This window comes from Phyllostomus hastatus, unplaced genomic scaffold (genome assembly GCF_019186645.2).
Source record: "Phyllostomus hastatus isolate PE091 unplaced genomic scaffold, TTU_PhHast_1.1 phas_contig_80, whole genome shotgun sequence".
Classification (NCBI taxonomy): domain Eukaryota; kingdom Metazoa; phylum Chordata; class Mammalia; order Chiroptera; family Phyllostomidae; genus Phyllostomus; species Phyllostomus hastatus.
In genome coordinates this window covers 23,114,654-23,140,992 of record NW_025333960.1, presented here as the reverse complement: position 1 = coordinate 23,140,992, position 26,339 = coordinate 23,114,654, and the positions used below count along the sequence as shown (strand labels likewise).

Sequence of the window (26,339 nt, the reverse complement as noted above, 5' to 3'; positions counted from 1 at the left end):
ATCACCCAATTGGCTAAGTCACAATTTTTTAGGAGGACCAGTGAAGCGGGGGGAGCGGGGGGAGTACAAAAGTTTAGCTTTGATAAACTTATCCAGAATTTTACAATCAGAAATGTTTTAATAATTTTCACTATAACATCCATATGTGTTTTGTGTTTGATGAATCCTTCCTCTCCTTTTCTTAATTATGTATGGGTGGAGAGACTAAGAAGGAGAGCACCATAATATTTCAATATTTAAAGGCTTTGAATTAGCCCCTAGGCAGAGAGCAGACCACGAAGAGCCTGTGGGTCTTGTTTACTCTGTATAGGAGTTTGTACTTTATCTTGAAGGCAGCTGTAAGCCACTGAATGATGTTAAGGATGGAAAATAACATAATAGATTCACTTTCCTAAAGGTCACTCTGACTGCTGTGTGGAGGATTGATTGGGAGGTGGGGAGGGGAGGAAGGAGACTGGAGTACAGAAGACCAGTCACAAGGAATGTTGCAGCTGATCATGAGAGTCGATGAGAACTTGAACTCAGGCTATGACAGGATGGAAGAATAAAGAGACCGGATTCAACAGACATTTAGTAAATCGACTCAACCCACTGAATGTGCTGACGAAGATCGGGGGCTCATCAGAAATGATTAGAGTTAGCTTTAAATTTAATAGCAATAATTAAATTGTCAGGCCTCTGCTTCTACTGGATCTGCAGGGTTATGTAATGGAGGCCTTTGTTAACTACAAAGCACCAAAGACATTCCAAGTGGGATAATTACCATAGAAATCATACCTCCTAAGTCCATGTGCCAGGGGCAAACACTGAGTGTTTGAAAATGAGTTCATGCTTATTGGTGATCGACAGCAGGATTGCACATGCCTTTCTCAACAATGAACTTACTGTTCATTCCCAAGTGCTCATTACAATGGAAATTAGTAACACTGGAATGATTGATGCCACTCCACTCTAAACATGCCACTTAGCAAAATACTTGCTGCAGCTGAGTACATCAGGGATTCACATGCTGATGGATGCCAGACATGAGTGGCTGCTTTCTGTGAATGGAATGAAGATGGGGACCTCACTGTAAAGAATATGCATCATATCTGCATCGATCATGAGCGAGATCTTGTGTTTAAGTTGGCATTTAGGTGTGAAGGCTTGTGCCTAGTTATGCATATTTATGTTTTAGTCTTACAAAAAGGAACATTTAACTTCTTGCCAATACTTTATTTTGGTTTTTTTCCCCAAGCCAAAAGCCCTCATTTAACAAGTAAAATTCATTCTGCAACTGATTTTAATCTCCCAATTCACTCTTAATTTGGAAAACTGGGGGAAGGCAACAGTCCAACTCTGTTATAAGAGCACGTGTAAGAACGAAAAAAAAAAAAGGACCCTCTTGTGGCCTTAATCCATTTCTGTCAACACCGCAGAGTTCTTACATATTGAATGGTAAATTTAAATGGGTGACTGTTGATTAGCACTTTGAAGAAAGGCTGAAGAAGTGAAAGGCATTACTTATATCCTTTAGGATCACTTCATTTTTGCATTTCCTTTGTGCACTGAAATTTAGCACAAGGAGTATCCAGGCTTCTGTTTTGGCCAATGAGTTGCTATGAAATAATCCCACAGCCCCTTTCATTTCACGTTGCTCATTTTCTGCCCTTGGTAAAATATTCATTACTAACTGTTATAAATTATAAAATCTTTTTTTTTCTCCAAGAAAAGTATGGACTTTCTTCTCTAACACATTTGGAACTGATAGGGCTGCTCGCCTTAGGCAGCACTACCAGTAATTGAATCTGCATGCTGAAGTGGTGAATGCCGGGCATTTGCAGGAAAAGGAAACCTGCTGTGTAAAGCAGAGGAGAGGCAGGTGCATGAAGGCGGCAGAAGTCATTCTCTCAAAACTTTCTGACTCCAGCGTGGGAATCGTTGAATAACTGCACGTTATTGTATGCATTGAACATTAATTCTGTCAAGGTTTCCAGAATAAAGGATTCCACTAAATCTGTAGTATGCTATATCTCTCTGGCCTCCACCTTAAGTTTGCTGCATAATAATTATTGCTGTTATTATCTTTATTTGTGGATCAATTTTATTATGTAGTTGGATTAAATACTAACTACTTTCAGTGAACCTGAATGTATTAGGAGTCTGTTATACTTCTAGGCCCAGATGGTTAAAAATACAAGAATTGCCTTTTGCCTTCAAAGAGCCCATAGTCTTATCTAGAAGAAAGATGAGTAAATACATAACTGCAATAAGGCATCGTAAGTCTATGTTGGGAGGTATATGTAAACACAGAGGAGGTGGACCTGAGCTTGACAGGTGGCAGGGGAACAGGTAGAAGGCTTCCTGGAGGAAGAAACACTTCTGCTGTCTTCACGGAGTGTTGGCAGATGCTGGAAATGGTAAAAATAGATACAGCATTCGTTAAAAGTTTTGGGGAATTGATGTTAAAAGTCGAACAAAATGTTTAGACCTACCTAGAATTTTTCCTCTGTGAATCTTTACTTTCAACTTATATTTAAGAATGTTAAAAATAAAATAAAGTACATCTTAAAAAAGAATGCTAATTACATAGTTATTTGGAGTAACAATACTGAAACCAGAAATAGAGGTATTTTTAAGGAAATGATAGTCTATTCACTCAAAGGACTGTAGAGCAGCTACTCAAGGTTTTTGTGAAGAATTTCTCATAACACGCAGTGGTGTGGTCTGCAAATATGTATCAAGCAGGCTGTGCCAGGCATCGATCTGGGCTTCATGTACACAAAGTCAAGTCAACACGGTTCCCACCCGAAGGAGCTCGAGGTAAAACGGGGACTGCAGATGATTCGATCAATGAGCAGGAAGGAGACAACAGACCCCAGTGGTGGCACAGCCATGTTGTTGGGGTGCATATGAGGCCCGAGTAAATCAAATCAGCAGGACCAGTTCCGCTACCAAAAGGTGGTGGTACAGGACTCAAGTTTTTGAATGACAACAGGGAGAAAGGGAATGAAAAAGTAGAAATTTCTTATTGTATAATGTTATGTGGAAAATGGAAGCAGACTATAACACTGGATATGCAGTTTGACCGCAACTATATAATACCAACCAACCAAAAAAAAAGCATGAAAAAAAGTGAAGAAGTGAGGTGTTAACAGTGGTTGTTTAAGGATAGTGTTACTATGGTTGATGTTTTTCTCATTTCTCCTTTTCAGCCTTTGCCAAGCATTCTATTTAAACATGAATTGCTTTTATAATGAAAGAAAAAGGTACGAGAGGTCATCGGCAGGAGAATAAAGGGACAAAGGCTTCACAGTTTACAGGGATGTTGTACACATATGTACAAATATACGTTCATGTAGTCAAACTCCCACAGCAAAACTGGATGGCACGTTTCCAGGACACTCGAGCACAACGGATGCCATTCTCAAGGATTAAAGACCCTCCTGTGCCCGGGGAATACTGGTGTAATTTTGACACAAAACAAGGCTCTGACCAGTGCGATTCAGTTGGTCGGGCATCATACTGCCAAGCAAAAGGTCGCAGGTTCAATTTGCGGTCAGGGCATACACTGGGTTGTGAGTTTGGTACACAGCTGGGGCACGTATGGGAGGCAGCCGATCAATGTTTCTCTCTTACATCGATGTTTGCCCCTTTTCTCCCTCCCTTCCCCCTCTCTAAAAATAAGTAAATAAAATCTTAAAAAATAAAAAATAGATATATGATGTGTCGCATATTATACATCACCTAGGAAACTCTTACTGTCTGCTAAGGTCCTGACTCTCTCTTGGATTCCCCCTTTGTAGAGAACTCACTAGGCTTAGCTCTGAGCTGGGCGCTGAATCTGTCATTTACTAAGCACATTAATGCCTCAAATTTGCATAACACTTTGCAACTTATAGGGCAATTTCATAACGTCTTTAGTTTTATTTCCTCCACAGCCCTGTGAAGTAGCTAGGGCCAATGTTGTTTTCCTCATTTTACAGTTGAAGAAAATACTTTAAATGAAGTTTCTCGCCTCCTGTTACAAGGCTGGTGGGTGTTGGAAGCAACACCGGAGCCCAGATTTCTTTCTGAACACGGTGTTTGTTCCTCTGTGTCACAAATACCAAACAGTAGGCACCTCTCTCTTCAGCTGAGAAAGGCAGACCGACATTTGTGAGGTCAGACAAGGCAGCTTATTTTAATCTGTGTGAGTTCCAGTATTTAGGTAAGTTCTAGGACATGATACATGTCCCATATGTTTTTGTTGAGAGCAAAGAACAAAAAGATTATTAATACTCTAAATTAATACTTAATAAACATACAAGCATTAAATAAATGATCTAAATAGATGTTGTCACTGTCCTTAAGGAATCTACTCTGAAGTGCAAAAAAAGATTATATTAACACAAAAATCTGAGAAAGGGGAGAGAGAGAGGGGTTAGGAAATGTGAAAAGGAAATCTCTGAGACAAAGACATTCCTAATTAAAGTAGAATAATTTACTATGAATTGCTGTTGTACTACAAGAGAAATAAATTGATATACATATTAAACATCTATTTACACTGGGACAAAAAGAATGGGAGAAGAGAATGTCTTTGAGAGTCATCAGAGCACGTCTTTTTTCTTACACATGCTCGCACCTGCTCTCCTTCTGCCAGCATCTGAAGAGGGGGCTCATTTAGCATTCACTGATGAACACAAGAGTATTTCTGCACGCCTGCTGAGCTAGGGAAGTTTTTTTTAACGTATTAATGTGGCACATGTAATCATGCCCTAGTGACTTCAGCTATACATATGCTCTTTGAAAATTTTCTAATGACGTGTTGGACACCCAACATATAAATGTCACCACTTGGAATAGAGTCAGACTTTTGCTCACTGGAATGTTCTCTGCTTGGCTCCACTGTAAAGTTCTCTCTGATCCAATGAAAGCAAATGGCTCTCAGCAACTCCCTCCTAAATAATTCTGCATATTCTTTTTCTGCTATCCATGTGGTGTTAGTAAGTAGCTCGGCAATACACACCAGAGCAATTCTACTGATGGGTATGGAAAGAAAATTAAATGGATACCTGAGTGGCCCTACACCTTTTAGGCTGTTGTCAGACTCATCCCTGGAACAGTAATTCCCCCTGATATTACTTTTGAGTAGCGTTGCAGACTTTGCTTTCTGCCTATATGGGAAGCATCTTTAAATCCATATTGCTTTTTTTTTTTTTTACAAATTGCCTTTGGAAATGATTTCCAATAACTGCAGCTGACTTTAAGCTCAAGGCTTGGTAATGAAAGGTCACTCTGCATTTAGACTAAATGCGGATAGATTCGTACCCCCTGCAGCAACCTGCTGCTTTCGGACCTGCTATTGTACCTGACCTGATCTTCTTTTTAACCCAAGCAAGCATTTAGACAGCTTCCATCTGGGTTTGGTTTACAGTTTTTTTACAGCTCAGTGCAAATTAAGTCACTTTATATATTCTCAAGTAACAGATTTTTCTGTGAAGATGCACATTTGCCTTAGAAATTTAAGAAAATAGAATAGGATCCGCATGTTGGACTTCTCACAAGATGATTCCGTGAGTTCATGTGGGGTGCTTCTGGTCCATGCCAGCCCCACACACGTTGAAAGGGCATGGAGAGCCTGCTCAAGGCACACAGGGTTCCCCAGTGTCACAGATCCTCTCATGCAGGCAGCTATGCAAGGACACTCCATAGGACTGCACGACGGAGGAGGAAGGAGATGGAATTTGTTTCCTCTTCTAGTGAGCAATGCCCACTTCTGCCCCCATGCCCCTCCCCCTCCAGGCCCAGGTGATTTCCCATTGGAGTTCCATGTGGATGTTGTACCCATGACTGCCACTCTACACAGCCTCTACAAATGAGCCTCTAGGGTGCTTTTCTTCTTCTTACACAAGCCCATCCATGGGCGAGAAGGACTCCAGAAACATGCAGGAGACTCCATCTCCCTGCCATGTCTGAGCAGGCTCTGGGACTACTGACCCTGGCCATCAGGGAGGGAATGCTCTCCTAACCCTGCCATCCCTGATCCTCACCTCAGCGCTGCCCGCCCGGAAGACTGACCTGCTTCCTTTTGCTCGGCATGCGGGGGCCTGGAAAGGACGGGTCTGGGCATCTGGAGATGTGGATTCACATTCGGGGTCTGTCGTTTACCAGTTACATGATTGGGGAATTAAATAAATCACAAGTCCTCTATGCGGGGTCTTTTGTCTGAACACAGTGTGTTAATAGAATTAATTTCTGTAACTTCAATGAAGCAGTGTCCAGCCTTGATCACATCCTCTTTTTCTAAATGGATGTCTTTGTATCAGCTTCCTTGGGAAAAGAGTCAGATTACTGCAGCTCTGTCTGATTCTGATTTCAAAGAAGGTGCCGGATGGGCTGATTCAGTCTGCCCTAAGAATGCACCGGAATAAAACAATTTCTTATATTCCTAGTTGCTCTCATTTATCCCACTGACAGTAGTTCATTTTACTCTCTTGATTAGCATAGATTTAGGGTACACTGTTGGAGCCCCTTCAAGCTGCTAAAAGGCAGAAAATTGCTCCCAGACACTGGGTGCTCTTCTAAGGTGTTGGGGGGAACCCCTTGCTGACTGGCCAACATAGAAGTATGTAGGACTACAAAACACTAACTCCTTTGCCTGGAGATGGAATAAATTCTGAGATGTAATGTATGCCTCACAGCACCCCCTGCCTTCAAACTCAGGCTGAGTCTGACACTTCTGGAATCACCATTGTTTGGCCTTTCCCCCTTCCCCGTCCTGCTCCGGAACTTCTCACTGGCTTCTCCTGGAAGCACATGCCCTTACTGAGATGGTGGCCTAGGAGAAACTGATCTAATAAAGCAAAGCAAGGTTGGCAGGACAGTGGTGTGCTACTGGAAGACCCAGGCTAGTAGCCTCGCCACTTAGCAGCCCTGTGGCTTGGAGCAAGTTGCCCAAAGCTCAGAGCCTCTCTCTTCCCATTTGTAAAATGAAACTGGTAATATCTGCTTTGCTTCCTGATGAGATCCTGGATTGTGGAAGTGACTGAAAGCTGCCAGGCACCATACAAACATTATATAGTCAGTTAAAAACAAACTGAATTTTTAACCTAAAATAATTTTAGCCTAATACGAAAACCACTAATAGGTTTTCAGCAGAAACCAACTCAATAGCAGTTTTAAGATTCAGAAAACATACTTTGCAGCTTGGTCTTCCCTCACATCTTCCTTCCCCACATTCTTCATGCTTCTTCAATCTAAATGTTTCCTGTTATTTCCAGTGGCCCATCAGTGTTCCAGAAAGTCACTGGGAAAGGTGGAAACTATGGCCTTTGCCTATATCTTAGGTACTAACCATCCTCCTCTTGGCTAGAGAACTTTGCTGTGCCTACTAATGCCTACCAGTGTCTACTACCTAGTCCTAAACCCTGATTTTCGTTTTATCAATACCTTATTTCTTTCATTTCAAAATGCATCAGGTTTTAAAGCTTCAAATTGGAAATAAACATCTCCCTACATTGTCATAAATCATAGTCCAAATCCCATGCTTCGGATCTTGTAATGTGGTTGTGAATTGATGGAACACCACAAAATAGAGCTAATAAAACATGTGGCTCAGATGGTGGCTTGATTAGAAACATCTCGACATGTCTGAAAGATCGTGCATGTGTGCAAAGTTTTTCCACCAAGGCCCTACAAGATTCATGATAAGATTTTATTTTTAATGAGGATCCAATTAGAGAGCTCAGCACGAAAGTCTTAGAAATCATGAACAGTACAGTTGGGTGCAAAGTATGTGTCAAGCGGTTAGGCACAAGGAATAAAAGGAAGAACAAACAGTCCATAGCCCCTGGTGGAGGAAACAGATAAAAAATAGACCATTAAAACAGAATATGGTAAGTGCCCAGTGTACTCAGAGCAATGGTATCCAGCCTGGCGTTCAAAAACCAATTCATGGTGTAGCAGGCGTGTCCAACCTGGGGCCCATGGACCACATGCAGCCCAGGATTCAGCCCAACACAAATCGTACATTTACTTAAAACATCATGAGATTTTTTGTGTGTGATTATGTGTTGCAATGTATGTAATGTATGGCCCAAGATGACAACTCTTCTTCCAGTGTAGCTCGGAGATGCCAAAAGGTTGGACACTCCTGATAGTGTCACTTCCACAGGTTTTTATGAGATACTTGAAATCCTCTTTACATTTCCCTGAGACCCTTTATCCACTGGCCTGCATCTCTGCCCATTAACTCCAGCTTACCCTTTGGGACTCACCTTTCATTTGTTTGTCCATGCATTCATGTCTCAGGTCCCTAATTCTACCAGGTGCTGTTCTAGACACCGAGAATTCCACTTGGAACAAGATGAACAGCCTCATCCCAGCTGACCAGTCATGGAGCTCACGTTCTAATGGACTGAAACAGACAACTAACAAGGATTGACACGTGATATAATGGCAGCTTGTAAATAAGAGCCAAGAAGGAAATGCACAGAGGAATGGGACCAAGAATAACCAGGAGAGCCCTCTTTAAGCTACTTGGTCAGGGAAGGCCTCTCTCACATGAGACGTTTGAACTGAGACAGGAAGAAGGAGTACTTTGGATGAAGGGGATGCTCAGCAGGCTGGGAGGAACTTGGGGTAATCAAGTGACCAAAAAGAGGCCGGTGTGGCTGGAGTCTGTGAACAAGGAAAGGGTATCAAAGGATGAAGTTGGAGGGAAGCAGAGGTCATCACAGGGGCCGTGAGAAGAAACTGGATTTCATTCTCAGTACTGAGCAGCATTTGAAACTAAAACCACATTTTATAACACACCCACCCGAAAGGATATCTGAAATCAGAGCCCATGGCAGGGAAAAAGGCCATCAGCCTGTGGGAACCATAGTCCGCTCTCACTGGGATCTCTGCAGCAGCCGCTCACCCTTCAAGAGTTCATTCTTAACGCAGACCCTTCTTAAAGTTAAGTGAAATCATGTCATTTTTCTGCCCCAAACCCTGCCATGGCTTCCTATGTCATTCAGAGTAAAAGCCAGAATTGTTACAGTGGCCTCCAAGGCCCCACATGGTCTACCCTCAGCTGCTGGGTCTCTGCCCATGTCCATCTGCCCCGGCCACTCCAGCGTCCTTGCTGTTCCTCAAACACATGAAGACAAGACACTCTCACTTTAGGGGTCCCTGCTGCTTCCTCTGTCTAGAACCCCCTTGCCTGATAGCCCCAACAAACTCCTTCACCTGCATCAAGCCCTAGGTCAATGTCTTTGCCTTAATGAACACCTGCATTTACACTGCACCCCCAGGTCCCCACCATAGCCCTGACACCCCAGCTCCATTGCCCCTCTCTGCCTTGTCTCTTTCTGTAACACTTACCATCTTCTGAAATATCCTACAGCTCACTTACATGTGAGATCTCTAAGGTGTTGACTGTGTCCCCCTCTAGAGTATAGAATAAGCTCCAGAAGGCAAATATCTTTGTCTGTGGTTAGCCCTGAGCACTATTCCATGACCTTTGTGTCTGCCTTTTTCCAAGTCTAGTGTAGGAGTCTATTTTTATGAATGATTGGACATAGTCAAGGCTGTGTGACTTATTTTAGCTACAAATGCTTAGGTTGCACAGTTAGTTCCCTGTTGCTTCCTTGTGATAAGTAAAAGAAATAAACTATGTAATAAGAGTGGCTACACTTATACTTTATAAGTTATATAAATGCCTAATCATCATGTTGTACATCTGAAACTAATATAATATGTCAACTGATTGAAAAAAATTTTTATTCATTTAGTTTTAGAGAGAGGGGAAGGGAGGGAGAAAGAGAGAGAAACATCAGTGCGGGGTTGCCTCTCACATGGCCCCCACCGGGAATCTGGCCCCCAGCCCAGGCCTGCGCCCCGACTGGAAACTGAACAGGCAACCTTTTGGTTTGCAGCCTGTGCTCAATCCACTGAGCTACACCAGCCAGGGTGAAAACTTCTTTTAATTAAAGAAATATTTTTTAAATTAAAGAAAATTTTTTTAAAAATTAAAGAAATAAGTTTTTCACTTATCCTATGGATAAGTGGAAAAAAGTGGCTCCATTTATTGAGCATTTACTACATGCAGGCACTGGCTACTTATGGTACATGCATTATGTCATTCAGGCCACCTGACAACCTCTTGAGGTAGGTATTATTCTGATAATCCCCCCTTTTGAAAAAGAAATCAGGCTTTAAAGATGCTAAGTAAATTGTCTGCAGTCACAGAGCTGGTAAATGGGAGAGTTGGTACTGGGACCCATGTCTGTGTGGCAGCTGGGTCTGTGCTCTTGACCACAACATTCTATGGCTGCAGGATAGTCTTTAGTGTGCAATACGTGTTTACATTTGAAGAGTTGTTTCAACTCTTACACGTGAAGTGTTGTTTCACTTATTTTTTTAATGCTTTTTAAAAATGCAAGCTTGAATCTGTGCAGCCCGGCACCCTAGGGCTCTGTGAAGTTTTTCCATTTGAACAGCTGGGGGAGCTTGTAGGCAGCTAATCTTTTCATTCTCTGTGTTCTTAAAAATAGACCCAACAGCTCAGTAATAAGTACTAGCATTAGCTTTTATGACTAGTCATGGTAATGACTTACCAGGCTGCAGAGTTCTGGAAACTTGGAGAGACTACCAGGCTTAACTAAAGGTGTGTATCTGGAAAACAAGATGCTGAAGTAGCTCCATGATCTGGAATGTCCCTGAAAGTGGCAGAGGAGTGGGTCTTTTAAGTAATATGTTGGTAAAATGGGGTTTTATCAAATCCTTGAAGGGAGGCAGCCTGAGGCAGCAGAAGGCACACGGTGTGGACAGGCAGACAGGCTTGGGTTCAAATCTGCCCTGTGAGGGAAGGGTTTTGGCTGTTTTGTTCACTCTTTATCTTCAGTACAGCACCCACTGCTCAGCATGGCCTCAGTATCTGCTAGATGAATGAGTGGGCAAATTAAATGACTTACGAAAGCCTCCCTTTCCTCATATAAGTAATGACTATTTCTCAGAAAACATCCACCTTAGAGGTTAAAACAAGCAAAAAAGACTTATCATAAGATCAGTTATGTTTCTCAGGCTTCCTTGTGTCTCAACAGTAATTTCTAGAAGTCTTCAGAATTTGCCTGCTTGATTTATCAACAGAGTACCTTCTACCACCTCCCACCTGCCACCTGCTAGTTTCTCCCCATTACACCAGGAACTTGTGCAGTGGCCTTGACCCCAGCACCCAGGTGACAGGCCAGCCACACCCAGGGATACTGCTGTCCTGAGCTCTGTCAGTGCCCAGTTGGGATGCAGCTGCCCCCACGCCAAAGCCAACTTGTATCAGTGAATGTCCCTAGGAAACAGAGGTCACACTCAAATTGAAATAAGTAAAGGAGGGATTATTTAGAAAAGGACTACTTCCAAAATGTGGGGGGAGGATAGAGCGGAGAGACCACAAGAGGTAATGTAGTAACCCCAGGTTAGTCCCTGGAGAGTTGGGCCACCCCAGCTACAGAGACAGGGGCAATCAGCAAAGGGAAATTTCTGTAGGAATGTCTTTGTTTAAATGCTACCTCCTTTGAGAAGTTCTCCCTGATGCCCGACTTTGCCCTCCTTCCTCACTGTTCTGACTGTACTCTGCCTTTTTCCTAACATCCCTGATGTTGGAATTGTTCTGTTGGGCTGCCTGCTAGACCATGAAGAGGGACTCATTATATCCTTCTACCTTTGTATCCCGTGTCCAGCCCAACACCAGCACAAGGCAGACTTTCAAACATGTATCTTAAATGGTTGAACAAGTAGATAAGCAAATGAATGCCTGTCCCAATGTGCAAAGAAAAAAAGCCATATTCAAAGCCTCAACCATGATTTCTTATCCAAAACAGAAATATCATTCTCTTTAAATCAACATAGTACATGTTTCTAATTAAAGTTTTTTTAAAGAAAAAACAGACGTGTCTAAATTAAAAAGAGTATCATTTCCCTCCCACCAGGCCCTACATATAACAAGTATTCAAGTATATGTCCTCTGACTTCTTTATTTATATGTAAACATACCTACTTCTTAAAGGAGATGAGTTATACACACTGTTCTGAGAATACAATGAAGATATTGTTTTGTACGCTTACACACAGACTGACCTTGTTATTTCAAATAGCTACACAGAGCTATGCCTCTCCAAGCATGACAATGAGAGCAGAAACCAGGGAAGGCATGACGGCAGGCTCAGAAGTCAGGAGACCGGTCCCACCCCTTCCCAGCTCTACAATCTTAGCCACCGTGACTTCTTTAAGCCCAGGCTCCATCACCTGCACAACTGGAAATGCCCATGGCCTTACCTCAGCAAAAATGTTGTGAAGACTGAGTGACAGGCTTAGCATCGTGTTGGTTATTGTCAGTGCTCACTAAATACTAACTGTTGCAATCATTGGTTCCTCCTTTTATTGCCTAAAATTGTAAATAAGTTAATGTAATTAAAAAATTAGGAAAAACACTACCCTTTGTGACAGCATGGATAGAACTGGAAAACATTATGCTAAGAGAAATAAGCCAGGCAATCAAAGACAAATACCATATGATCTCACCTTTAACAGGAACCTAATTAACAAAACAAACAAACAAGCAAAATATAACCAAAGACAATGAAATAGAGAACAGGCTGACAGTGACCAGAGGGGAGAAGGGAGGGAATTTCAGGGGAAAAGGGGAAGGGTTTGCAGAAACAAGTATAAAGGACACATGGACAATAACAAGGGGGAGTGGAGACAGGAGGGAGGTGGAGAGGGCTGGGGGGTGGGCTGGGATGGGAGTAAAAGGCAGAAAACTGTACTTGAACAACAAATTTAAAAAATGTAAAAAAAATTAGGAAAAACATTCCAAAAATTAAAGACAGGCAAAAATTAATATGAGAAAGAGAGAAATGCTCCATTAGAAAAGGAGCCAAGCCGATGAATAGAAGGGGAAATATTAGTGTCAATAAACATATGAAAATGTTGATCTTCTGTAATTTAAAAAAATGAAAGACAAAACAATAGAATTTATAAACAGCATGTTTCCTAAAAAATTGCCACCAATTTGTTTTTAATTTAGAGTTGACATAAGTACTGGGAATTAAGCTTACAGGAATATTTATAGTGTTAGTACTAGACACCTAGTAAAACTCTTTAATCCATCAATCTACTTCCAGTAATTTGTGCAAAGGAAGGGCCATGGATGTACTCAAAGGTACACTCATGTGAACACTCCTCACAGCGTTCTATAGGATAAGGTCTCCTGCCCTCAAAAGAACACCCAGTAAAAAAACCAAAACATCATAAAGAAGGGGTTAAAGAAGCTTTGGCATATTTTAAAAAATACTATGTAGCCATTCAAATGATGTACATTGAGAATATGTAATGGCATGCAAAAATTATTTATACATTATTTAAGTGAACAAAATTCTTTTAAAACTTGTTTTAGATATTTTTGAAAAAGAAAAAGTATCTGGAAGGGTACGCTAAAAATGTTAACAGGTCTTATCTATAGGTGGTAGGAGTGCAGGTAATTATAGTTTACTTATTTTATCTGTATTTTATAAAAATTTTTTCATATTTTGGATATGACCATAACTTAGTTCAAGAGATAATGATGGAATGAGCAAGACAATGAGAGGAGATAAATTAGCATCTTAAATTCTTATTTATGCATAATACTTGAGTGTACTTAAATGTAAGGAGAGTTGTACTGATGTAAGTACTCACTGGATTGAATAGCACTCCAGCAGAATTAGTATTATTTGCCTCTATTAGTATTATTAGCTTATTACTAGTATTACTAGTCTATTACTTTATACTGATAATGCCATAACACTCTAAATATTTATGTTTCCTGTTTTTTCCAAGGAAAAAAAGAATGGGAGAGTTTAATATAGAAAATCATATAATGATTCATGTATAAAATAGTTTAGGGCTTCATGGGTTTAAGTTACTTCTTTAAATTATTACTTTCCTAGCAAAAAAAACAGATTTGATCAGAGGTATACATTTTCTAGGTGGACAGTAAAAAACAAAACCAAAAGAAATTATTCTGTCACAATTATGAATCAAGAGAATCAACCATTTTCCTGCTTAAGAAAAAAAACTGGTGAACTTCAAAATCCAAAAATCTTTTTTTAACAAAAGCAAGAAGCTACAAACCAGTTGTGATTCAAATGACTATGAAATTATTTCCCTCTAATTTTAATGATGTCAAATAAATAGGTGATTTAAAAAGAATTTGCTATAATAGATCACATTCAGCTTTGTTATTTCTACCCTGTCCTGGGTGTTAAACAACAGTTCCCACCACAGAACTGATTTCGTGACACCTGCTCATGCCGTCCTATTGTCCTTTCCCCCAACATTGGCAGGGAGCAGCGATTGAAATATACTTAGGACCTCTGAAATGTAAAACAAGCAAACAAAGGGCAAAATTCCTCAAAGTGCCAAAAATATACATAAAAGTGAGGGAGATGAAATATTGCCAAAGCATCTGTTGGTATTATACAGGAAAACAGCTGGTATATTGATACAGGAAAATGGCGCTCCGTGGGAGCCACAGGCTGCCTGCTTACATTTGGTCTCTGCTGCCTGGACCAGAGGCCCAACCACATGCCACAGTGAGACCACTGATCATACCCAGGGACCACTGGAAAGGGCATGACCTTCACTCCTTCTCTCCATAGAACTGTAATCTACACTTTCCAAACAAACTCTCCGGAGGTATGTTTACATCCTGTACAAAGAGCTGGGAGACTAACAATTATAGCCCATTAACAATCCTTTCAGCTACTCCTAGCCTTAAGTGGGCGAGTGTTGATGTACGGGAAAGAGGTAATTGAAAAAAAGCATCCATATGGACTGTCTGTGTAGTCTCCAGCACCCTAAAAGGTTCCTGAGAATAACCAGCCGGCCCAACTCAGTGTTGTTTAAAAAAAAATGCTTGAAATTGAAAGAAAAAACAGCATCCCATTTCAAAAATCTACATTTGGTTTGAAAAAAACAGAGCTAACATTTCTCACCACTTCCAAAGTTTAGGGAGTGAAGGGGAAGCTTGCTTGTAATAAGAATGTGGATCCTACTACAAGCAACATTGTGAGGTTCAGTGTCCACTATTGACTGTGTCCTCAGTGACTGAGCCATCACAAAGGATAATTAAAGCTAGAATGCATGGGATCCGTACATTTAATAATGAACTCATAAAATCAGTAGTTTTGGGACAGATAATGGATTTGAGACAAAGAAAATAAATTTAATACTAAAGTGTTAAGTATGTCGAAGAAAATTATTCTGACACTTAAAATGGTAAGGAAGACTCTGGTTAGGATTGTCACTACAGGGCTATCATCAGAGAGAACAGAGATTGTGCTCACCTCTAAACACAGTCAGGACAGAAGGGGATTTGTAGCCTGGGAGCAGAGTGTGGGGGTCAGTGGGTGGGCAGTTACTAAGGGGGACATCAGGGTAGGGGAATTCTTCCTGAGCTGACCTAACAGGATTCTTGCTAAAGGCAGGCTGAGGGTTTGGACATCAAAGGTGGGGGGTGTGAAACTTGATTAGATATCTAGGGTGTCCACATGTCACAGGTGGGAGGACTCTCATTACACTTCCTTAGCAGGATTCTTGCTAAGACTGGGCTAGGTAGGCAAAAGTCAGGGCAGGGTTGTCAAGGTCAAGGCCTAGTGGAGAAGGTTCAGAGGAACCTGTCTAAAGTTTGATCAAGGAGAAATTATTTCTCAGGTGCCATATTATAATACATCCTAAAAAGCATCAAAAAGTAAGCAGAAAATTGGGCATACCTTTTTTCCCAAAGCATGTTTTACATGAGAACCAGAGTTGGTTCACTAGAGAGACATTGATTGACCCCCCACTTCTCGCAGGAAGTCCTGTTACCTTTGCTCAGTTGGTCCCTGCACCCCGCCCACTGGAAGAGGCCACAGAATTCTGACTCCCCTGCTGTCTATCAGTCCGGGTAGTGGAGGTTAAGAGCAGGACCGAGATATCTGGTTAAGGTAAAAATAGGAATCCAAATGTTTTAGCTTTTATTAATTGTCTGAACAAAAGTTCTAGATGATTTATTCATTTCAGTCTAATTTTTTTTCATTTTTTGACATTGAAAATACATATTACTAGTTCTTTTCCATAATTTCTAGTCATTCCAGAATAGATACTCTGTTGTCTTGAAATGTGTTGTTATTCTCCTTAACCACATTCAAAAACAACTTCCATCTGGATTTTAAACAATCTGGGTTTTTTTATCCTGAGCTAGGGTAACCTGGTGTGACACAGGAGAACAAGAACTAGAGTCATTACTGATGCCAGGTTTTGTGCTAAGCCCTTGGCATGTGTTAAGTCATTGAATTACCAAAAATGGATCTATAGTATATATATGTTTGCTGTCCTTATTTCACAGATGAGGAAGCTCAGAAAGGTTGCTGTTTGCCCAAGGCCACCAGGCAACGAGTAAAGAAACTGAGATCCACTTTCAGACATTCTGATTACAGGAGTGTCCCCCGCCCCAACCCGTGGTTTCACTTTCCACCTTTTCAGTTACCTGGGGCCAACCACAGCCCAAATACATGAAATGGAAAATTCCAGAAATAAACAATTCATAAGTTTTAAATTGCACACTGAGTAATGTGATGTCCTGCTAGGGACACGAATCATCCCTTTGTCCAGAGTCTCCACCTTAGTAGTCTTCTGCTCAACTGTCCTGGTGTCACGGTGCTTAGCCCAAGTAACCCTTATTTTTTACTTGATAACGGCCCCAAAGCCATTCACATAACTTTTGTTACAGTATATTGTTACAATTGTTTCATTTTATTGTTAGCTATTATTGTTAATCTCTTAACTGTGCCTAAATTATAAATTAAGCTTTATCATAGGTGTTTAATCATAGGAAAAAACATCGCATATGTAGGGTTCAGTACTCTCCAAGATTTCAGGTATCTACCGGGGGTCTTGGAACATATCCCCAAAGGGGGTTGGAGGGACTAATGTACTTGCTCTCACTCTTAGGCATTACTAAAAGCTGTGTTCTGCACTCAGCTCTGTCATTAACCTGGTTGCCGCCCTTGGATAAATCCTGAAGTTTCATAAGCACCAGTTAATAAATAAGGAAATTGGTGTAAGTTTCTCCTACTAGAACTTGTGATTGCCTTTGTGATATTGTGATTTATAATAAGAAACACAGATTTGGTCTTTGTCCCTTTTCCTGGCACAGCTTCTAAAACTGTTGGATTTCCCAAGTGCTGAAAGCAATTAAGTTGTCTTTTGTTACGTTAATGAGGTGACTTGTAGACCTCACCTAAGGAAGGGGCTGATTGCCGAGAGCACCAAACACTTGGTTAGAGTGTTGGAAGTTTCAGTCCCACCCCTCACCTCTGGTGAGGGAATTGAGGCTGGAGGTTGAATCTTTAGCCAGTGGCTAGTGATTTAAAAAAGGAAGGAAGGAAAGACGGAAGGGAGAGAGGGAGGGAGGGGGAAGGGAAGGAGGGAGGGGGGGCCAGGAGGCAGGGAAGGGGGCAGGAAGGAAGGAGGGAGGGAAATCATGCTGTGTGATGAAACCTCCATAAAACCCCAAAAGGACAGGGTTCAGAGAGTTTCCAGGTTGGTGAACGCGCGGAGGTGCTGCTAGAGTGGTGTGCCCCCAGAGGGCGTGGCAGCCTTGCCCCCCCCATGCATCTCTTTAATTTGGTTATTCCTGAGTTATAGTCCTTTTAAAAATAAACTGATGATCTTGTAAGTAAAGTGTTTCTCTGAACTCTTCAAGCCACTCAGTCATGGTAACCTCCCATCTACAGCCTGAAACCGGTGTGTCAGGAATACAGGAACTTGCAACTGGTGTGGGGGGCTGGGGGGAGATATGCGGCTGAGCCCTTAACCTTTGAGATCTGGTACTAATTCTGGGTATGTGGTGTCAGAATTGAGTTACGTTTGTTGGATACCCCATCAGTATGCACAGAGAATTCAGTTAATTGCTTGATGTGTTAAAGAAAAAGCAAATTGGAATTGTAGCCTTTGACTAAAATCCGAGACCAGGGAGCTCTGAAAGCACACTCCTAGCTTGCTACTTCCTGGTAGTATTAGCTCGGAAGCAGTGTCCTGTTCACTGAAGACAAGGTAAATTTTGCTTTACATTACCTAGTGAGGCATCAAAATTGTCAGATAAAATACAACTGTTTCTCAAAGTTTAAACTGGTATTTATTTCCCTGTCTATACTTTAAAAAGAGTCTTGGGTGCCGTAGCTTCCCCTAGCATGCGTCTGCAGAAGATTGCCTCTTGATCCCCAGCTCACTTTCTGCCTCCCGTGGGTGTCTTACTGGTTGGTATGTGAAACTTATCAAATGCTGAACTGAGGGGATCATCCCCCCTCTACCGTTGCTCACCGAATTCACTTGTTTAGACCCTATTTCCTTGTCTCCACTTTTGCACTAAGAGCACCTCCTTCCAAGTAGCCAGCCTTAAAATCTTGCTCTTCTTCAATTCATTTTTTACCTCTGTCCTGCTGCCCCAGCCCCTCGCCTGAATTAAGTCCTTTCAACTCACAATTTGTCACATTCACCGACATTCTTCCCTCCCCTGACCAGAATTACCCATCCTCCAGCCTTACAACTGTTAAATTGATCTTCTTAAAACAGTTTTAATCACTCTCTGACTCAAAAATCTTCTAGAACTCCCAAGCATATAAATGTCAAAATCTCCCCTTACCTAAGGGGAGATTTTTAGGGCTCTCCATGATATTGCTCGATCATTGCATGTTTTGCCTCATCCCTATTACTTGCCAATATACAGACTACGCTTCGGTCAAGCAGAACTAGTTACTACTCCCCCCACACACCACATGCATTTCCTGGCTCTGTGCTTTTGCACATTCTTTTCCTTTTGTGTGAAATACATTTTCTCCAACCTCCTGTTAATATCCCACCCAAAGCAAATGCTATCTTCTCCATGAAGCCCCCGCACCAAGCCCCTGCACCAAATATGACCTCTTCTCTTTTTACTTATTTCAATTCTGTGGAAATGTTCGATCTCTCTTATTCTCTAGGACTGGAGAACTTAAGTAACTATAAACGACTTTAGAGACCATCTGTATTTCCAACACTGTCATTATGCACTAGAGGAGTGAAGTGATTTGCCAAATATCATACAGCCTAATGATGGCAAAGTCAAGACTAGAAAAGTCTGAAAGTGAATCTATCACCATTTCTACTATATCAAGATTTAAATACCTTTTTTAACAGAAGCTTAATTTTTATAAAAAATAGAAATATAGTACATATTTGTTATTTAAATATAAGATCTGGATAAACAGACTAAGAGGATTGCTCTGGTTGTATAATTATGGGTCTTGCAAATTTCCTGTTTTTAAATCTACATTTTTCTGCAATGAACTTGTATTATTTATATGATAAGTTATCTTTAAAAAGAATATGCTTTTCATTATAAAATAAATAAATAGATGCCTCTTTTGGTACCTTTTAACCCCCTTCACGCATTTCACTTCCTCCACCCTCCACCCACCCTGCCTCTGGCAACCACCAATCTGTTCTCTGTAACTATGAGCATGGTTTGGGTGTTTCTTTTTTGGAGTCCACATACAAGTGAGATCATACAGTATTTATCTTTCTCCGTCTGAGTTACGTCACTTAGCAGAACGTCCTCAAAGTCTATCCCTGTTGTCACAAATTGCAAGATTGCATTCTTTTTTATGACTGAATAATATTTCATGGTATAAGTATACTACATTTTTTATTCACTTATTTATCTATGGACACTTAGGTTGTTTTAAAACCTTGGCTACTATAAATAATTCTGCAAGGGATTCATATATCTTTTTGAGTTAGTGCTTTGTTTTCTTCAGATAGATATTCAGTCGCAGAACTGCTGGATCGTGTGGTAGTTCTATTCTTCATGTTTTGAGGAACCCCCATAGTTTTGCACGATTGAAAACTATGCACCAATTTACATTCCGACCGACAGTGAGCGCACCTTTGTTCCACATTCTCATAGACACTTGTCATTCTTGTCTTGCTGATAACAGTCATTCTAACAGGTGTGAGGAGGTATCTCATTGGTTTTAATTTGCATCTCTCTGATCTTTTCGTGTACCTGTTGGCCCTGTGCATGTCTTCTTTAAGAAAATGTCTGTTCAGATTTTCTGCCCATTTTTAAACCAAATGTTTGTTAGGTTGTTTTGCTCTGGAGTCATATGAGTTCTTTATATATTTTGGGTATTAATCTCTTATCAAATATATGGCTTGTAAATATTGTCTTCCATTTCATATGTCTCTTTTTCATTTTATTTATGGTTTCCTTTTAGTTCAATGTCATCCCAGTTATTTACTTCTGCTTTTGTTGCTTTTGCTTTTAGTGTCAGATCTAAAAATAAAATCACCAAAGGAGTTTACTGATTATGTTTTTATGTGTACTCTATCAATATTTAAGTACCTTTTGACCTGACTGACCATACAATTACCAATAAATTCCTTACAGCTCCTGATTTCTTGTTGTTCCTTCTTTAGTGTGCTCATCATGTTTCATCTGCTTTACTTCTACACCTGCAGAGCACCCAGCATATTGTACAGCACAGACGTGCATTACAACTCACTGCACGGTGGGATCAGAAGGGTGGGTTTTGATAAAGTCAAAGGATGTCCAGGCTTGGAGACAATCGGAAAGTCCTTTGGCCTGAAATCTACAGCTGTTGAGACCTCATCCATCCTTTTTCACTTTACCAATATATTTTTAAAGATTTTATTTATTTATTTTTAGAGAGGGAAGGGAGGGAGAAAGAGAGAGAGAGAGAAACATAAATGTGTGGTTGCTGGGGGTCATGGCCTGCAACACAGGTATGTACCCTGACTGGGAATCAAACCTGCTACACTTTGGTTCGCAGCCCCTGCTCAATCCACTTGAACTACGCCAGCCAGGGCTCACTTTACCAATATTTTTAAGTGATTCAGATTACATATATAAGCTCATAAAATGTGAAAATTTAATTGAATACCCCAAATATTTTATAGCTAAGGAAAAGAAGCCAGCATTAATATGCCTATCTTTTGAGCTAAATTAAATTCTATTTGACTCCAGATTGATAACTCAAATTATTTAACTGTGACTGAACTATCACCGTAGCCACCTCAGACACTTTCTAGAATGAGCTAAGAAATAGTCATCAATTTAGTTTTTCAGGTCAACCATAAAAATTATTTTTTAAAGATTTTATTTATTCATTTTTAGAGAGATGGGAAGGGAGGGAGAAAGAAAGGGAGAGAAACATTAATTGGTTGTCTGGGGCACACTCCCATCTGGAGACCTGGTCCACAACCCAGGCATGTGCCCTGACTAGGAATTAAACCGGTAACCTTTTGGTTCTCAGGCCAGTACTATATCCACTGAGCCACACCAGCCAGGGGTCACAACCATAAAATTTGTGTATGCACTTTTCTTCCTATCTGGCGCACAAGTGTGTATATATACACACATACATTCATGTTCACAATACACACCCATACACAAACACATTCTATGCGCCTGCAGCACGGTTATCTTAGAAAAATGGGTAACTGCAGCTTCAGAGGTAAGTTTTCTGATGACGGTGAAGAATGAAGCCATTCATTATGATGACAATGATAACTATTTAAAGTGCAGATTTGGTACCTGACTTTTTTCTGTGATAGAGTTATGAACAATGAATACCAATTTTAAAAATATCAAGATGTCAAGGGTGTGGCAGTTTATGATACCTAAATATCCCTGTTTCCAGATAGCTCTCAATGGGGGATAAAAAGCAGTTGACAGCACTCTAGGTTAAGGTGACAGGGTAACAAGTCTGCACTATATATGAATATATAAGTACATGTTCTTATTAGCCGTCTGTCTTAGAAAAAGGACAACTTCGACCAACAGTTTACATCAAACTCATTTTCTAGACAAAGAGGCTTGACAGAGAGTGAAGTATCAGCAGAGAGAGGGGGGATCCTGAGCTCCCGTAATTCACTTAGCCCCTAGGCTCCTGCACTTCTCATCCTTTTTCTTCTCAGTGTTCTTCAGTTTGCACTAAGTTGGTTGGAGGTAGGCACCGTAGGTTTGATTGATACCGCAATTTGCATCTCAAGGCATCTCTCGATAAATACAGTGCAATGAAAGGCTACTCTCTCACAAGCCAATTTCCCCCTCTGGGCTGACTTTAGAAGCTCATTGATGTCACTTCCTTCCTCAGTCAGCAAGTGAATTTTCTTTAATTCTCAAGACCAGCTGTCCATGCTGTCAACAGAAAGTTATTAAAATTCCTTTAAAGTGAATAAAAATAGCCTAAAAGCAAATGTACTTGGAAACAGGAAAGAATCAGTATGCAAAGTCCACAAACCTCTGAGCAAAATAATGTTGATCCAACCAGAGATTTCAAACATTGTATATTAAAGATGCTAGAAAAAATAATTAAAAGATGCTAAACCACATACTTCTTAATCTTTTATTAGCAATGGCTTATGCAGTTAAAATTTATCCCCTAAATTCCATTCCTCTTTTCACATACGATTTGAATAAATTTGGGGATGACTTAGGTTTTAAGTGGGATTCCCTCCTTTTTTTGTGCATCGGCCAGGGAACATTTACATCCCCACCAGGCTATGATTATCCATAAGCAAGAGAAAAAGATTATCATTAGCAGCAATCATGATGACTAGGGCCACAAAATAATTATATAATTATGAGTTTTAATTTATGCGAGTTTTCAGAGCTCAAGGGAGGAGATCATTTTTCTTATATTTAAATAGCTGTAACTCACAGAAATGGTCTAGTTGGCTCCCAAGTCCCCATGACCCTCAACCAATTCCCTAACCTCGGGAACAGCAAGGCTGCCCTGTGACCTCCTCACTCAGCCCTTGCCTTACCTCTCAGTCTCCCAGCGTGGCTCCTGCCTTGTTCCTGGAATTATGTGCATTGTGATACCTAAATCTCTCCAAAATACAGGTGTATCCCCTGCCACTTATATCACCAAGTCACCCTCCTCTTCTTTATTTGGACAGATAGCACACACCCTGGACCCCCTCTGACCTTTACCAGGAAAACTTGTGTCCAGTTTGTCTTGTCATCCCGAGACACAGCCCAGGTTTGCGTCCTGGGCTCCTGCTTGTAACTGGCGCTCTCAAGTTAAGCCTGCCTGGTGCTGCTCAGCCTGCCACGACCCCTGACCCCTATTACACACCATGCAATACAATGAAGAAGAAGCCTCTCTGTTCACTGTAGCTGTGCTAAGGAACTTTATTTTAGTCAATAGTAGTTTAAAGAAAGAAAACAGTGAAAATTTGGGGAAATTTGCACTAAAAAGACAATTAAAGTAATGCTAATCTTCAGGAAAATTGTAAAATATGATGTTGTAAGTTGTCTGGCATTTACTCTCAGTCCTTCATGTCAATTCCCACAATTCTGAGCACATACCAGGTTCTTAATACAGAGCTAGGATACTACAGATGTTGAATAAAATAGGAGGAAAAAAATATCACTGTTATTAGGACACTTTAAACTCTTGGAAAATCAATTGAGGACTAATACAGAAAGAGCTGCTGGCACAAAGCCAAGTATTTGGTAAGATGCAGAGCTCACCAGTTGCCACCTTCAGGCCCTAAGATCCTCCACCTAATGATTTTAACCCATGAACCTTTCCTTTCGTCAGGGAGCCAGAGCCAGTAGTGGCTGGCTCAAAATGTAGGGGTGGGAGGCAATGGATGCAAAGATAAAAGGATAACGTGAGGCATCCTTGTGGTGACGGAAATGCTCCATGTCCTGACTGCGTCCACGTCATGTCCTGGCAGTGATGCTGTGCCATGGATCACTCAGGTGTCACGACTGGGGGGAACTGGGCCAAGTGTACACAGACAGGGTCTGTCTGTATTATTTCTTACCAATGCATGTGACTGCACCATTACCTTAGTTAAAATTTTAAAAGGACATGTTTAGTAACATGTACGTCTCACACCAAGATGTTCACAAGCACATAACAACTGCAGTGCCACACAATTACTTCTTTCCTATCTTTCCTGGTGGCTTGTTGGGTTTTTTTATTACTAAGGATTCTTTTCCTTCTGTGTAAGACAAATGCGACGTTGATCACTCTCGGGCTATTTTTGCAATGACTAAGGTTTATTATTTTAGAATCTTTATTAGTTATACCCCTATGTTGCCTTTATATGTTACTCTGACTTGTTTCTGTCCTGACCAAGATACCATTTATAGAACTGTTGGTGTGTACATTCACTAATCTCCAGCAGTCCTATAACAACAAAACATAATAACATCTTTATCACCTTCACAGGGAAGACAACAGATTTTAAAAGTAACGCTTCTGCCTTTAAATCTCCTGGTCTAGTCCTCAGGGTTGCATCAGCTCAGTGGTAGTACCCCACCTGACAGGTTGTCATTGTTCGGAAACCTTTGACTGGATACTGTTTGAATTTTTCTTTGGTCCTTTTCATCTCTTCACCATTTCTTTGCGGGAGTTTCATACTCTTTCCGGTCCATGTCATTTAGTGTTTGTCTAATGTGGTCTTTTTAGGTTTTGACTTTTTTTTCATTCCAGTTATCCAAGTGATTGCAAACATTCATGTTATGATACAAATCCTTGCTCAGAGAGCCTGTGCTGCTATTGGAGTTTCGAGTGAGAACAGAGCAAAACTAGTACTGCATTTTATTCATTTGCATACTTTCATGTTAAATTTCTTTTTGCTTTCTCTTTCAGTGACTAGAGAAAAAATCCAGGAACATATCAACGACAAGGTATTTCCTCCCTTCTCATAAATTGTAATATATAATTCTGCTTTACATGTTAATAATTAAGCATTTGTAAATATTTTAAAATATACAAAAGGCATTGCTGATTATTGGGTATGAGCGATGTGTGTGTTGACCGACAAAAATCGATCAGATGGAGGTGCTCATGCAGTTCCCTTGTCTCCCCACTTCAGTGCCTCCCTCCACACCATCCTCCCCAAGCGGGGGACGCAGTGGAGACGGAGACTCTGCCACCACTGCTGAGTACGCAACCCTCTGAGCTTATCCTGACCTCTGCATCGATAGCATCATGGGTGCCAATAGATGCTTTTATCTACTTCTCCCTTAACTAAGGTGACTCTTCTCTGTGATTTTCCCAAGTTTCAATTCACCCAGTCACCCCCTCCCAAACAGTTAAGAGATGAACCCCTCGCCGTGGAATCATACAAGTTGACTTTCCACTGTGGTGTTTGATGTCTACCCGCAGTTAGTCAGTCTTCCTGCCTGCGTCACTGCCCTCTCATCCGGTCTTTCTACTAATTTATTTGTGACATGCGGCCACACACACAAACCAAGGATGGCCGGCCTTCCCCAGCCGCTTCTGGGCTCCCTCCCCCTCGTCCCCTCCCCCAGGCCAGGCCAGCTACGGTTTCCCCCAGGGCTGCCTGTGCCGCTAGACTGGGGAACGCAGGCACTGACCCGAGGCAAACTGTGCTCAGGTTTCGCTGGTGAACGCAAACCTCCATGCCTTTTGCTGCTGCTGTTCTCCTAGGGCATAAATTATAACCCACCCTGGTCAAGAAGAGTGGTAAATCTACATTTATGCAATTCAAGGGTACATTTTTCAAAGTCTTCTCCCAGTGGTCTTTGAAATAAGTTCCCATTCTAGTTCCCATTCTCTTTCCACCCAAATTAAGTGCCAGTTGTAACTAATCTGTGCCAGATGCCCCGTAACTCATCAAGCTTTAAAAATTGTTAAGTCATTTGGCAATGTGCTGTACTGCAAATACTAGACTGTAGGCACGATCTAATGCTTATCAGGTACCATTTTGCTTTTGAATATAAATGTAAATATTGACTCAAAGTAGCAGCCATCTGAATACTTGAAAAAACGCCATCATTGTGCAATGAAAAAATCAGTTAGCCATTTCAAACAGTTTATTTGCCTTTCAGCTTAGTTTCTTTATCACTGCATTTTCAATTATTTGTATATGCTCAAGGGGTTTGGTAAGGCCAAACAACAGTTACACAGTGGAGTCTATTAATATCATTCTTACTTATGTAAGTCACATACAAAATACTTTTCCTTATAAAGAGACCTATTTTCTTCTTTTGTTTTTAATTGAATTTCTTGGGGTAAAATTGGTTCACAAGGTTATATAGGTTTCAGGTGGGTGTAAAATTCTATAATACATCATCTGTGTTTTGTATCGTGTGTTCACCACTCCAGTTCGAGTCTCCTTCCGTCACCACTTTTTCTCCCTTTACCCTCTCCTACCTCCCCCTTTCCTTCTGGTAATCACCATACTGTTGTCTGTGTCTATGAGGGGTTTTTGGGTTTTGGGGGGTTTTTTGCTTACTCTCCTCACCTTTTTTACCCAGCCCCCAA

General features: G+C 41.0%; 1 protein-coding gene across 5 annotated transcripts in view; it reads left to right on the top strand.

The window, feature by feature from the left end:
• CHST9 (carbohydrate sulfotransferase 9) overlaps positions 1-26,339 on the top strand; it is a 230,332-nt gene that overhangs the window by 168,714 nt on the left and 35,279 nt on the right. For all 5 annotated transcript variants that reach the window (XM_045850081.1, XM_045850083.1, XM_045850084.1 and 2 more), the window contains one exon: positions 24,699-24,736. In XM_045850081.1, coding sequence (XP_045706037.1) covers positions 24,699-24,736 — 38 coding nt within the window. The remainder of the gene's footprint in view (positions 1-24,698; positions 24,737-26,339) is intronic.